Below are 15551 nucleotides of genomic sequence, written 5' to 3'. Positions count from 1 at the left end.
AAATAAAACAAGGATGCCCATTCACACCTGATTGTCATCCCATTGATTGAAAACACCTGACTCGAATTTCACCTTCAAATTAACTGCTAATCCTAGAGGTTCACATACTTTTGCCACTCACAGATATGTAATATTGGGTCATTTTTCTCAATAAATAAATGACCAAGTATAATATTTTTGTCTCATTTGTTTAACTGAGTTCTCTTTATCTACTTTTAGGACTTGTGTGAAAATCTGATGATGTTTTAGGTCATATTTATGCAGAAGTATAGAAAATTCTAAAGGGTTCACAAACTTTCAAGCGCCACTGTATGCACAGTACTATATCTAAATCAGATTTCATTATTATGTATTTTGACAGCCCTCATATAAGGATTATTGTTGTGTAAAGTGAATTTCATCTGAGGCATACTAGCCAGAGAGCTAAGTTACGACTATGTTATGTTACCTATGCTATGTTTCTGCTGGATAGCAGAGTACAAGATCAAATTACCATGTAAAGCACAATTTAAAGAGACAGCATCCATGTAACAGACTGTGAGTACTTTTGGACTCCACTTGCCTCTATTTGATTTTCTCAGTATAATGGACTGATGCCCATATGCCATGAGAAAGTGCTAATTACAAGCTACAGATGTTTCATGTTTTCAGAGGTTCAAATGGATCTATTTCCATCCTGGATTTCAGAATAAATTGCCTTTGGGTCTGTGTAGTGTGTTAGGAATCACACAAGAGAGGAATATCCATTTTGTTGGTTTTTAATGAACACGCTCAACTCTAACACACATTTCCATCATGCTTGCCTCGCTATCATCCTATTCTACTCTGTTCTCGCGTGTCTCTCTTGCGAGATTTGTATTATGAGAACACTACATCTTCCCTCTTTTTAATAATGACATTCCTAGAGGTAAACTTAAAAAAAAAACAAATCATATCTACATCAATGTAGCTAGGCTGTGTTGAACCTTAACTTGTATGACATCAGCACTGTATGCTAAACCAATCTCATTTCAACATGTTAACATAAGTGTTCTTTTCTTTTCCTAAATCAGAATGAAAAATAAACATCTGTTTTAAACAAAACTTAAAATAATTCACCCTTCCCTCTTTTTAAACAACAAAATCATTCTTTTTTCTTTTTTTTAGTAAAGTCAGAGTTCAGGTAGACATCACATAGTCCTTCTGCCATACAGGTGGGGACCTGACACGAGTCGACTTCACCGGTGCATCAGGTGACGGTACTGCTGTCATGGGTTCTGGATCTATGATGGGGGGGAATGGGTGGGCATGGAAGTGGCGACCGGGACAGACTCCGCTGGTGTGAGGACTGGATTTGGGATGGAGGGGGCGCCGAGACTGACATCACCATCAAACTTCTTCACCTGAGCGGCATTTCTCATTTTGGGTGGGCTGTTGGGTTGTTGAACTATGACTGCATTTCCTTGTTTGCTGATGACTTCATATGGCTTTGATTCGAAGTTTGGGTCTAGCTTGTTGGACTTGTGTAGATTCTTGCAAAGAACCATGTCTCCTGGTTTTATTTCCTGATCCTTGGCTCCTCTTCTCTGATTAGCAGCAATGTTCCGTTTCAACTTGTGCAGAGCATCCTTGTCATGAATTTCCTCTGAAGCGGCGGCATGGGGTTCTTCATTGGCAGCAGGCATACCGGTGAAGCTGGGCAGTTTGTCACGGAGCTCTCTGTTCATCAACAGCTTTGCCGGGGACACTCCTGTGACTGCATGAGGCATGGTCCGGTAGTGGAACAGAAAACTCTTCAGTGCAACCTTCCACTCTTTCTTTTCAATCTTGGCTATTTTCACTGATTTCAGAATTGATCTGTTAAATCTTTCCACTTCTCCATTGGACTGAGGCCAGTATGGTACTCCTTTCAGCTGCATGATGCCATGAACAGTGAGGTAATCATGGAACTCTCTGGATGCAAACAGTTGTCCATTATCACTTCTCAGATACTTGGGATAGCCATGAATTTGGAACATCATTTCCAGAGCATTATTCACATTTGTGGCATTTGTGACTTTCATGTAGGCAACTTCAGGCCACCTGGAGTAATAGTCAATTACAGCAAGCAGGTAGTTACCTTCAGAGATGCTTAGTAGATCAACTGCCAGGTAAGTCCAGGGCTGGTCTGGCAATGGTGTACACTCTAACTCTTCTGGTGGAGCGTTTTTGCCAATCACTTGACATGGATAGCACTGCTTTATTTTCTTTTTGACCATTTTGCCCATTTCCGGCCACCAGACTTTGGATCGCAGTCGATTCTTTGTTCGTACAATCCCTTGATGTCCTTCATGTCCTAACTCCAGTACGTGCTCCTGCAGAGCTTCAGGAATCACAATCCTATTTCCACACATGACCATCTGTCCAGCTGTCCAAAGTTCATCCTTGACTGCCTGGAATGCTGTGCCTTTAAAGTAGGTCCAGTCATTTTTCAGTATGGCTTGGCGTAGCTTGGAGATTATCTGATCATCCTTTGAAGCTTGCTCAATCTCACGAGGGGTTAGAGCATGAGGTGTTGAATCTTTAACGATGCTGTAGATGTACTCATCGGTTTCTCTTTCCTCAGCTTTGTTGCAGTGACCAACGGGTTGACGACTCAGGGGGTCGGCCTTGTTGGTCTTGCCGGGAATGTGGACTACTTGGTAAGTGAACTGTTGCAGATACAGCAACCACCGTTCCACTCTCGCTGATGGAGGAAGTGAGTTGGGTGACAGTACTTTTACAAGTGCCTTGTGATCTGTGAGGATCTTGAATTCACATCCAATGAGATACAAGCTGAATTTTCGACAGGCCCAGAATACTCCGAGAGCTTCTCTTTCAAACTGAGAGTAGCGTGTCTCAGTGGGTGTGAGCTTCCTGCTGGCATAGTACACTGGCTTCCAGACTCCGTCTGTCTGTTGTTGCTCTAAGATAGCACCTACGCCAATGGGGGAAGCGTCACAGGTGATTCTGGTTGGTCTTCCAACTGTGTAGTATGCCATGATGGGGGCGTCGATCAAAGCGTCCTTGAGCTGGTCAAACGCATGCTGTTCCTCCTCTTCCCATTTCCACTCAGCATCTTGCTCTGTGAGTTCCCAGAGAGACGCAGTTATTGTGGCGAACTGTGGGACGAACTTTGCACAGAACTGGGCCAATCCGAGGAAGCTACGCATTTGTGACGCATCAGTTGGTGGGGGGGCATGCGCGATGGCTTTGACTTTTTCATCTGACACTTTCAGGCCGTCTTGTGACAGAACATGACCCATATACTTGATGGATGTCAGTTTGACCTGACACTTCTTCTCATTGACTGTCAGTCCTCTTTCTGCTAGCCGTTGGACCATGGTAGCCAGCCTTGAGTCATGTTCTGCTTCTGTGCTGCCAACTACCACTATGTCGTCAGACTGTTGTAGGCTCCTGGGCAGTCTTTGATAACTTGGCTGATTATCTGTTGGAATTTTTCTGAGGCCATGTTTACTCCAAACAAGAGCCTTTTGTACCTGTAGAGTCCCCCTGGTGCAGCGAATGTTGTGATTTCTCTGGAATCAGGGTGGAGCTCTACTTGGTGATACGCCATGTTGAGGTCAATTTCCGAAAAGTATTTCCCTCCAGCCATTTCTTGGATGGTCTCGTCGATCGTAGGCACTGGATGACGCTCACGGACGATGGCTACATTGGCTCTTCACATGTCAATGCAGATTCGCACATCTCCGTGTTTGCGATCATTTTCTGGCCTTTTCTCCACAGTGACTAGTGGATTCACCCAATGAGCTGGTTCTGTCACTCGCTCAATGACGTCTAGGTCCACTAGCTCTTGTAATTTTTCAATGACGCGTTGCCTTCGATTGAATGGAATTCTCCGCACTGGCTAAATGACTGGAGTGACGTCTGGGTCAATTTTCAGTCTGAGCTGGTAGTTTTTTAGTTTCCCCAGCCCAGTGAAGATTTTTGGGTACTGTGTGCGTAGGCTTGACCATATGTCGGCTCCAGAACAGCTCAGGATGTTCGCGTCAATGCCAACTCTCAACAGTCCTAGCTCTTTGCTGGTTCTGCTGCTTAAGAGTGATGCCTGTGCTTGTGGCACCATGAAGAACAAAGCAGTGGCATGTTGTGTTGTGTTTGGGACTTCAACTTCAAGTGTGCATTTACCTAGAAGCGTGAGGGCTTGTTTGCTGGCATATGGATACAGTTTTGTAGAGGCGGGTTGCAGACTAACTTCAGGTCTGGCCTTCTGTAACTTTTTAAAATCATGCACAGACAGCGTGTTGTGGTGAGCACCAGAGTCTATCACCATGGATAAGGTGAAACCGTTCAGGCGCAGATCTAAAGTGTCCTCTGCTTTAGATATCTTGAATAGGTAGAGATCTTCAGATTCACTCCGCGAGTCATTGCTTTCTCCTTCTTCTACCCTATGTTGGCCCTTTTTGTTTCCACCTTTGCTTTGCTTTGGATCATCCTTGCTGCGACCTGAGGCTCTGCCACGACCCTGTGAGCTCGGCATGTCTTCTTGGTTTGACTTGCATTTATCTTTGTGGAAGCAGAGATCATCAAAGTGACCCTTTTTGCCACAGAGGCTGCACTTGTGGTTCTTGGATTGGATGCATTCGCGACCTATGTGTCCTTGTGCACCACACTTGTAGTACCCAGACTGTGATGGTGCCTTGGGCTTTGGTTTGGGCCTTGTTCTGCCAGCGACATGGTTTGTATTGGCTGGAGAACTGAGAATTAGCGCCTCCTTGTGGTGGTATGAGCCAATTACTTGGATAAGGTGATCCAGTGTGAGATTGTCTTCTCGATATAATTTGGCCTTTAACTCAGAATTTTTAATGTGCAGTAGTACTTTATCTCTCACACGGTTATCAGCTTCAGCAGCGAAGTTGCATGTTTTAACTAGTACTTTGAGGCGAGTGATGAAGTTATTTATTGTCTCACCAGCATTGGGCTCTGTTTCCCAGAATTTTGTATGGGCCTTTGGTATGTTCTCCTTTAATGCAAAGGTGTTGTCGAAGAGCCGGATGGCTACTTGATATACATCTACTGCAGGTCACTGATCATTGTTGGGTTGGTGGGCTTTTTGCTCGTCCATGAAATTTTTCCATATCTCACGCAGTCCTTCTCCCCCTGTTAGCAATAACACAGCTCTCTTTTGTGCAGCATTTACGACTCCTGAGGCTATGATGTATATTTCAAGCTCATTCCGCCACATTTCCCACCTTTGATGTAAAGTTTCAGACTTGCCAACTGTGTCTAATGGTTTCGGTGGAGTGAGTCCACCAAGCAGGACAGCTTGAGCCATTTTTACTTTCGTTTTCAGACGTGGAGTGTTCGTTTAAAAGTTGGCTTCTAACAAGCTTCGTGAGCAGTAATTCTGGCATATGCACGCTCAATTTCGAGTATTAAACGTTTTGGCATCACACAGAAAACTTATTTCACTTCCCTGAAAGAATGGCGTTGAATTTTCCAGTGAAGATCCTGAATTGTAGCTCTGACGTTCGTTGCCAATGTTGTTGCGAGGTCATGAATTGCAGATTTTTTTTTTCTGCTCTGAGTCCATCGACAGCCGAGAGGGCTTTCTTTTCCGTCCTGCTATGCTGTCGGGCACATCCTCGTCGCCAGTTGTAGTGTGTTAGGAATCACACAAGAGAGGAATATCCGTTTTGTTGGTTTTTAATGAACACGCTCAACTCTAACACACATTTCCATCATGCTTGCCTCGCTATCATCCTATTCTATTCTGTTCTCACGTATCTCTCTCGCAAGATTTGTATTATGAGAACACTACATCCTGCAGCCAGAAGCACCTATAGCTGCACTACTCTTAAACAAACACACACACACACACACACACTACCAACAACAACAAATTAGCAATCTGCATTTTCAGTTGAATTAATGAAAAAAGAATGGAGGAAAAGATTAATGATGGGACATTAGTAGTGTGATATTTGAAGCATAATTATCATATGAAATTACTTTTATTATGCAGTTGATTGTTTCGTTTCAAACTATTATACCGTGGAATGGAATGTGGCCAATTTAACATATTTCTCAAAGGTATCAATACGTTTACCTTATATTAATCTGAAATGCTGTTTGGCTAATTGCTGTATATACATACAAGCTCACTCCCAACTGAGAAAGAAAGCAATGATATGTGCAAAATAGCGCATGCTGCTTTTCCTACTCATGTTTTGAAAAAGCAGGTAAATTAAAATTGCTCTAATTCATGAATTATACTCAAGAGGTTTTGCACTTGCGTCTTTCAAGTCTGAATCCTTCCATCCATTATCTGTAGCCGCTTATCCTGTTCTACAGGGTCGCAGGCAAGCTGGAGCCTATCCCAGCTGACTATGGGCGAGAGGCAGGGTACACCCTGGACAAGTCGCCAGGTCATCGCAGGGCTGACACATAGAGACAAACAGCCATTCACACCTACAGTTAATTTAGAGCCACCAATTAGCCTAACCTGCATGTCTTTGGACTGTGGGGGAAACCGGAGCACCCGGAGGAAACCCACGCAGACACGGGGAGAACATGCAAACTCCACACAGAAAGGCCTTCGTTGACCACTGGGCCCGAACCCAGGACCTTCTTGCTGTGAGGCGACAGTGCTAACCACTTCACCACCATGTCACCCTCAAGTCTGAATCAAACTTGGTAAATGCTATTTTCAAATGTAAATGACACTTACTGTACAATGCCAAATAAAGAGTATTATTAGTAATACTTTGTAATGCTAGTAGTGAAATTACTATTAGTATTACTAGCAATAACTTCTATAGTAGGGCAGCATGGTGGTGTCGTGGTTAGCACTGTTGCCTCACAGCAAGAAGTTTCTGGGTTTGAGCCCAGTGGCCTTTCTGTGTGGAGTTTGCACATTGTCTGTGTGGGTTTCCTCTGGGTGCTCCGGTTTCCCCCACAGTCCAAAGACATGCAGGTTAGGTTAACTGGTGGCTTTAAATTGACCATGAGTGTAAATGGTTGTTTGTGTCTACGTGTCAGCCTTGCGATGACCTGGCAACTTGCCCAGGTTGTACCCCGCCTCTCTTTTATTTTACAGTTAATTTGGCACATTTTTGCCCAAACTAAAGTTAATAAAGATGTCTCTGCCATAATTATAGCAAGTTCCTTGTAGTACTAAGATGCTGGCATTCACTAAGGAACACTTTGAGGGGGAAAAGAAGCTCAATAAATTAAAGATTTTCTTGGTGAAAGATTTTCTAAACTGATCTGATGTTTGAGTTACTTAATGAATGAAACCCATTATTAGTTCTGCAAGCTGCAGATTATTATAAAACAAAAGCTGTCATGATAGGGGGAATTTGTGACAATAAGAATGATAAATCTGTCTGCATCTTGCAGCATTGCATAAAATAAACTTAAATAAAACAATTAAACACAGTTAATGCTCAGTTAAATTATGAGTTAGGGCAGTTTCTTTTTTTAAAGGCTGCAATTAATCATTAGCCTGCAGCATTCAATATTCATAATAGAAAATCTTCCAGTTATAAAAATGCTGTATTCTAACACAGCAGAGATAAGGACAAAAGTCTGCACACCAGGTAATATGTTGGCATCTGTGATATTTAAATAAATCCCTGTTGCTTCCTGGAAGTTAGCATATTGTCTGGTCTAAGCCAGTCTGGGGAGGAAAGCCATGGTCTTGAGATAAGCAGCTTTGGGATCAAAAGGTTGCCGGTTTGATTCCCTGGACCAGCAGGAATGGCTGAAGTCCCCTTGAGCGAGGGTTAGGTGCCTTGCTCAAGGGGACTTCAGCCATTCCTGCTGGTCCAGGGAATCAAACCGGCAACCTTTTGATCCCAAAGCTGCTTATCTCAAGACCATGGCTTTCCTCCCCAGACTGGCTTAGACCAGACAATATGCTACATGGTACCTATTGCCATTTATATAAAAATGCCATATATAAAAATGGTACCTATTGCCATTTGGCAAGGCACGCTGCAATGCAGATGTGAGTAGGGAAGTCAAACTCTCATGGTTACCAGAGGACTAGCCCCCCACTGTAACCCTAGCTGTTTAGGCGAGAGGCCGAGGGCTACTGAAACGGAGATCAGTGCCACACCCATGTGCCTCGAAGAGCTGGTTAATACTGGGACAGGAGACTGCCTGGGAAGACCAGGTCCTGGCGTGGAAGGGACTTTGACATGACTTGGTACCATAATAACTAACACTGGCTTAGTCTGTCATATTGTGTATCTCAAAGCTAGCGATGAACTTAAACAAAGTACTCCATGCTTGCAGCCATTGTGACTGAGCCAAATGCTAAAAAGATTTCACTGGCCAAAAATAGAATGAAGAATCTTCTCTTCTTCTCATAATGTATCCAGCTGGGGTACACATGGCTATAAGACAACTAAATTATATCATTTTTTTTTTTAAAAAGAAGGCTGAAATCACAAGGATTCACAAGATTTATTTATGCAACAGGACAAAAAAAGTTTTTTAAAAAATCCTCAAAGTTTACTTGCATGGTTGAACTGTTAACCATCCAACAGTTTACTGAACTTTTTCTAAAATTGTATTCCTCTCTGTATGGTGCTACGTTAAAAGGAAACTGTCTGTTGGTACCCTTTGAGGGTCTAAGAGTCATAAATATTAGACACACACTTCAAGAAATCCCTCATATGTTCTGCCTGTAGGATTGCAAGCATATCTAAGATCTTCCCCACTTTGATGCTCTACCGGCTATGGGAGGACGGTAAAGTGGGCTCATTAGATGACCCACTGGAGAAGTATGTGGAGAATTTCACCATCAAAAACCCACTTGGGAAGAGCAAAAATTCAGAGCTGAAATATGTGACGGATGGGCTGATCTTCCTCGATAGCAGTGAGGTTCCGATTCGCTCTTCCTCAGTCACCCTACGTAGAATGGCCAGTCATCTTTCTGGTAAGTTACTTCCTGCTCCGTCTTACTGAGTCTGTCTTTCTTTATGACCTATCCCCAGCCAACACTTCTCTCACTATGAATTTAACTACAACCCCGATTCCAAAAAAGTTGGGACAAAGTACAAATTGTAAATAAAAACGGAATGCAATGATGTGGAAGTTTCAAAATTCCATATTTTATTCAGAATAGAACATAGATGACATATCAAATGTTTAAACTGAGAAAATGTATCATTTAAAGATAAAAATTAGGTGATTTTTAAATTTCATGACAACACATCTCAAAGTTGGGACAAGGCCATGTTTACCACTGTGAGACATCCCCTTTTCTCTTTACAACAGTCTGTAAACGTCTGGGGACTGAGGAGACAAGTTGCTCAAGTTTAGGGATAGGAATGTTAACCCATTCTTGTCTAATGTAGGATTCAACTTGCTCAACTGTCTTAGGTCTTTTTTGTCGTATCTTCCATTTTATGATGCGCCAAATGTTTTCTATGGGTGAAAGATCTGGACTGCAGGCTGCCCAGTTCAGTACCTGGACCCTTCTTCTACACAGCCATGATGCTGTAATTGATGCAGTATGTGGTTTGGCATTGTCATGTTGGAAAATGCAAGGTCTTCCCTGAAAGAGACGTCGTCTGGATGGGAGCATATGTTGCTCTAGAACCTGGATATACCTTTCAGCATTGATGGTGTCTTTCCAGATGTGTAAGCTGCCCATGCCATACGCACTAATGCAGCCCCATACCATCAGAGATGCAGGCTTCTGAACTGAGCGCTGATAACAACTTGGGTCGTCCTTCTCCACTTTAGTCCGAATGACACGGCGTCCCTGATTTCCATAAAGAACTTCAAATTTTGATTCATCTGACCACAGAACAGTTTTCCACTTTGCCACAGTCCATTTTAAATGAGCCTTGGCCCAGAGAAGATGTCTGCGCTCCTGGATCATGTTTAGATACGGCTTCTTCTTTGAACTATAGAGTTTTAGCTGGCAACGGTGGATGGCATGGTGAATTGTGTTCACAGATAATGTTCTCTGGAAATATTCCTGAGCCCATTTTGTGATTTCCAATACAGAAGCATGCCTGTATGTGATGCAGTGCCATCTAAGGGCCTGAAGATCACGGGCACCCAGTATGGTTTTCCGGCCTTGACCCTTACGCACAGAGATTCTTCCAGATTCTCTGAATCTTTTGATGATATTATGCACTGTAGATGATGATATGTTCAAACTCTTTGCAATTTTACACTGTCGAACTCCTTTCTGATATTGCTCCACTATTTGTCAGCGCAGAATTAGGGGGATTGGTGATCCTCTTCCCATCTTTACTTCTGAGAGCCGCTGCCACTCCAAGATGCTCTTTTTATACCCAGTCATGTTAATGACCTATTGCCAATTGACCTAATGAGTTGCAATTTGGTCCTCCAGCTGTTCCTTTTTTGTACCTTTAACTTTTCCAGCCTCTTATTGCCCCTGTCCCAACTTTTTTGAGATATGTTCCTGTCATGAAATTTCAAATGAGCCAATATTTGGCATGAAATTTCAAAATGTCTCACTTTCGACATTTGATATGTTGTCTATGTTCTATTGTGAATACAATATCAGTTTTTGAGATTTGTAAATTATTGCATTCCGTTTTTATTTACAATTTGTACTTTGTCCCAACTTTTTTGGAATCGGGGTTGTATATGGCTCATCCTCTTATCACTCAATAAAGATATGTCACCTCTCCTAACTGCCAGGGGCAGTGCAAAACAGCTAAATAAACCCTTGTCACAAGCATACAACAACCATTACCTTTTAGTTTGCCTGTGAGCATGTTGGACTGCTTGACCATGGCATGGATTTATCCACTTAGCGGCTTGTGAATACTGTCAGAGCTATAAGTGCCCTTCTGGCAAAGCTGATGATAGCCTCCTCTTATTTGCTTCCTAATTGACCAGTGTGCTTTTCTTATGATATAATTAATAGTTATTCCCCGAAATCGTACATGAGCTGATAGCTGACGAGGCACGTAGCGCCAAATTGTCTATAAGCCATGTATGATGAGATTGAGTGGAATAACTGTTTTATTATATCCAAATTCACTGGATTCTGAGAAACAGAGCCTTTTTATTTTTTGGCAAATTCAGTAAATAAAAATGTGATACAAAATGTCCCAAAAAAATTATTTCCACTTAGAATGTAAACAAACCCGCAAAATGACGGGAGCAATTTGTGAAAAATGTTATAATAATAATAATAATAATAATAATAATAATAATAATAATAATAATAATTCCTAAAAAAAAAAGATATGTTCTTACCATCAAATACTTTTATTCCATATTTTGTTCCTTTTTTTTATTTTTTGGAGTTTTGTTTTCAAGTAGAGTTTTTGTTTCATCCTCGGTTTGTTCAGCAACACGTGCCACCATTTTGTTTTTCTCTACTCATGGTATATGAGCTGATGTCCTAGTAGTAGAGTAGCCAATCAGAGCATGCGATTGCTCATATCCAGTTAACATGGATAGAATAACAAGAATTATTCTTAAAGCACTGGGATTTGTAGCACTCATTATCCTGAAGTTGGTTTATCCCTTGTGTGCACTCATGGAGGCCACGTCGTATCCGACAACGACTGTCAGTGGACTGGATGGCATGCGCAGGTATGAGCAGCAATGGTAGCAGAGGCACACAGTATGGAACACACTCGGCATTTGTGTGTTGTCTCATCCACGGATTCCCGTGCTTTTCTTTGAAGATGGGCCTGATCGATCAGGGTCTGGGTGATAGGACTGTGCCACAGTATTTTGGAGAGTTTTTGATACGGTCCTTAAATCACCTTAGTCTTCTGATACCCCACTCTGTGAATAGTTTCTTTGGGATTCTTGGTTTGTCCATACAGACTAGTTGTCCAGTCCACTATAGCTGGCGCTTAATAATCGCACTTTCAACTCATCTTTTTTGTATTTGGACATTCGAATCTAGAGTTATGGAGAGGTGCAAAGTTTGTTGGTAGCCTTGTCTGCATTAAGTATATATTATTCCATGAGCTCCAACAGCCTCGGTAAGTCATGTGAGGAGTAGATGATGTGACGATTTGTACTCAGAGCGTGATATTTGAACCTCGGAGGGAGTACGATGTCAGCGCCCAGGGCAGGGACGTTGTTTTTCTTTTAAAATAAAATCTGTACACAGTATACAGGTACAAATATGAACAAATAAATACTCAAACATGTCTTGTATGGATATTATCTGTCAGTATAAAGGGGTTTATTTTTTGGGTTTTGTTTGACTTTAAGGCCTTTATAGCAAATCATCTCATATGAAATAAACAAACAAACCAACAAACAACCTTGTACTACTTCATCTATATCATGTTCTTTTTTTTAAATTACTATGTATTAATATTTAAACTACTCATATTATTTTAGCTTGCATATATTTGTTTGACAATTTGTAATCCTCTTAGAACATATAAAACCCCAGTTAACATTCCAACAGAATGAATGCAGGATTTTCCAAATGATGAGATGTAAGGAGTTAAATATGATTTGGCCTGTGCAGGCAACCCCTTCTCCTAATACCAAGCCACACAGCATTTACACACACACACACACACACACACACACACACACACACACACACACACACACATAAAACCTTGCAATAAATAAACAAAATTCTCTACCTTTGGGTGAGTTTATAACCATTTTATGTGATATACAGGTTTACCAAGAAGACTTCGGTCCACGAACCTGCTATGGAAGGGCAAGACTCAAGCTGCAATCAATCTTCTACAGGATGATGTGCTGGTTGCTGATCCAGGAACCAAGTATGTCTCTTTTTTAAATTCACAGTAGAACAGCACACTGGAGAATTAAACTTTTGTCTCTGCTCTAATACACCATACAATTAACAAAGTAAGTTAGAAAGTAACACAATAAGAAAGAAATACACTGTATATCCAAAGGTTTGTGGACACCTGACCATCACACCCTATGTGAGCCTTCTCCAAGCTATTGCCACAAAGTTGAATGCACACAATTGTATAGAATGTCTTTGTATGCTGTAGCATTATAATTTCCATTCACTAGAACTAATGGGGCCTAGCCCAAATATATCCCAGCATGACAATGCCCCTGTGCACAACTCAAGGTCCAAGAAGGCCATGGTTTGCCATGGTTGGAGTGGAAGAACTCAAGTGGCCTGCACAGAGCCCTGACCACAACCCCACTGATTACCTTTGGGATGAATAAGATTGCTGACTGGACCCTAGGCCCCTCACCAAAAAAATCACTACATGACCTCAATAATGCTCTTGTGATTGGATGGCCAAATCCAAACAAAAGCCACACTCCATAATCGAGTTGAAAGCCTTCAAAGGTTATTATTACAGCAAAGGAGGACTAATTCTGGAATGGGATGTTAAAAAAAAACACATATGGATGTGAGGGTCAGGTGTCTGCATACTTTTGGCCATATAGTGTAAAACAGTTCTGGATTAGTGCTGTCAAAAATGTTGCGTTATTAACGCGTTAACTTGACTCAATTTTAACGGCGATAATTTTTTTATCACGAGATTAATGCTCTGTGACATGATGCCACGCCCTGCACAGCCAGAGTCCTCTGCCCTCCCCCGAAGAGCCACGGTGCTCGGCTAAGGTTTCGTTTTCCCATCGGCGGCTCCAGCCCCACTTTGCAGTGGCTGTGACAAGACGTGTTATGCTCTGCAATAAAAAAAAAAAAAACATTGGTACAACCAGTGTTTGAACTATGCCGATATTTTCGGGGGGTCCCTTTATTCCCTTGGGGGAGTGCTTGCGCTTGTCTCAGAGCGCGGCTCTCCATCGCGCGCTCACTTCGGATATTCAAATGCTTCCCGTTACACACGATTGCTATGTCAATAAACATCATTTTGACAATATTTTAGAGACCCCCCAACATTTCCCAAGTCATGTTTTCAAGGGATCTCATGTCTGTTTCAGGGGATCTCGGATCCCCCGAGTACCCCCGTAGTTCGAACAGTGAGCAAGCCCATTCACTTTTTTATGCTGATAAGAGAATTACAATGTTTTTTCATGTGACAAAAATGTGCGATTAAATTGCGATTAATCGCGAGTTAACTATGACAGTCGCGACATTAATCGAGATTAAATATTTTAATCGCTTGACAGCACTATTCTGGATATAATGTAAACCTATGTGTAAAACTCCATTAATATAATATTTAATTCACTGTTTCCCACAAATCTATTTTGTTTCCCAAGATGTCACTACAGCAATTTAGCTTTTTCCTTGTTGGCCCATGTCTTGGCTGAGAGGGTGGTGGGATTGAATTACCAGCGCTGGATTACTGATAACATCCTTGACCGGTTGGGAATGGAGGACACAGGCTTTGATATCACGCCCAGCATTCAGGACAACATGGCCATTGGTGTCTATGCCAATGGCCAACCTGCACCACTTTATGACCTAGGCTGGTATCGCCCGTCAGGGCAGATGTTCTCTACAGCTGCTGATCTGGCCAAGCTGGCCATGATGCTTCTTGGGGCTTATCAACGCAAGCTTCTGGAGCCAGACACCATAAAAATAATGCTCACTCCCTTGTTCCACTGTGATAAAGATTACTTTGCCAACCGTACTGGAACTCCATGGGAGGTGAATGAACAGCTTGGTTATGAATTGCTTCGCAAAGATGGGGACCTTGATGGGTACTCCGCCACATTCTCCCTAGTACCTCAACTCAAGATCAGCATGGTTGTTCTAATGGCAGGTACAAGGCCTCAGAACCAGGATGTGATATCCAAGGCCTATTCATATATCATTCCTGCCATGGAGAGAGCTTTCAGAGATGCAAAGCGGGTCCTTGTGCCTCCCCCCAATCCTGATCCATATGTAGGATTCTACACATACAGGAACATCACATTTTATGAGATCAAAGCTGGACCAGAAGGAGTCCTCATCATGCAGCAATTTGGGCCTCAGATTGAGAGCCTGATACCTGAGAGATACCGAACCATAAAGTTGTCTTACCTGGTAGATCGAATTTTTGTGGTTGTGTTTGAGAAACAATACCCCTGCATTTTACATGTGGGTTCTGCCTCAGTGTCGTTGGAAGCCCAAGATGGGCAGCTCTTTAATTTCTATGTGTTTAACAAAATTGGGTTATCCCCTGGTTTTGATGCACCAGGTCTGAACACTTACAATGTGGTCCGAATCACCCACAGACCCAAATTTTCAAAGTGAAATCTAGCATTAAAAAAAAAATGAACCAAAAAACCCGGAGATTGTGCAGTATTACTGTTTCTGTTTTTTAAACCAAAGACTTGTGCAAATGCCCTGTATGTATGACAAAGCATCATCTACATATTACTCATTCATGCTCTTTTTTTAAATTAATACTGTGTACTGCTTTATGATTTATACCCATTTTACAGTATTGTGTGGTTGATATTTTATGACTCCACATTAATGTCCCCTGTTAAGCTTGGATATAAAAATGTAAATAAATGCAGTCTAAATGAAGTTCCAGGTTTATAAAACCCTTTTTCTTTCACATTTGGCTTGACATTGTGTCATGGAGAGCAGTATGAGTTTAATGTTTTTGCCTTTGCAGTCTAATTTATCAAGTAATTATCCAGCACTCAATGAACTACAC

General features: G+C 42.0%; 1 protein-coding gene across 1 annotated transcript in view; it reads left to right on the top strand.

Annotated features, from left to right (window-relative positions):
- The window catches only part of lactbl1b (lactamase, beta-like 1b), a 35828-nt gene extending 20617 nt beyond the window's left edge, over window positions 1-15211 (top strand). The window contains exons 5-7 of the mRNA XM_060909837.1: window positions 8658-8905; window positions 12620-12725; window positions 14161-15211. Of these exons, the coding sequence (XP_060765820.1) occupies window positions 8658-8905; window positions 12620-12725; window positions 14161-15139 (1333 nt within the window). The 3' untranslated portion in view covers window positions 15140-15211. The remainder of the gene's footprint in view (window positions 1-8657; window positions 8906-12619; window positions 12726-14160) is intronic.
- Window positions 15212-15551: the final 340 nt, after the last annotated feature.

This window comes from Neoarius graeffei, chromosome 26 (genome assembly GCF_027579695.1).
Source record: "Neoarius graeffei isolate fNeoGra1 chromosome 26, fNeoGra1.pri, whole genome shotgun sequence".
NCBI lineage: Eukaryota > Metazoa > Chordata > Actinopteri > Siluriformes > Ariidae > Neoarius > Neoarius graeffei.
The sequence above is the reverse complement of the archived record's forward strand: the minus strand, read 5'-3'. Positions and strand labels throughout refer to the sequence as shown.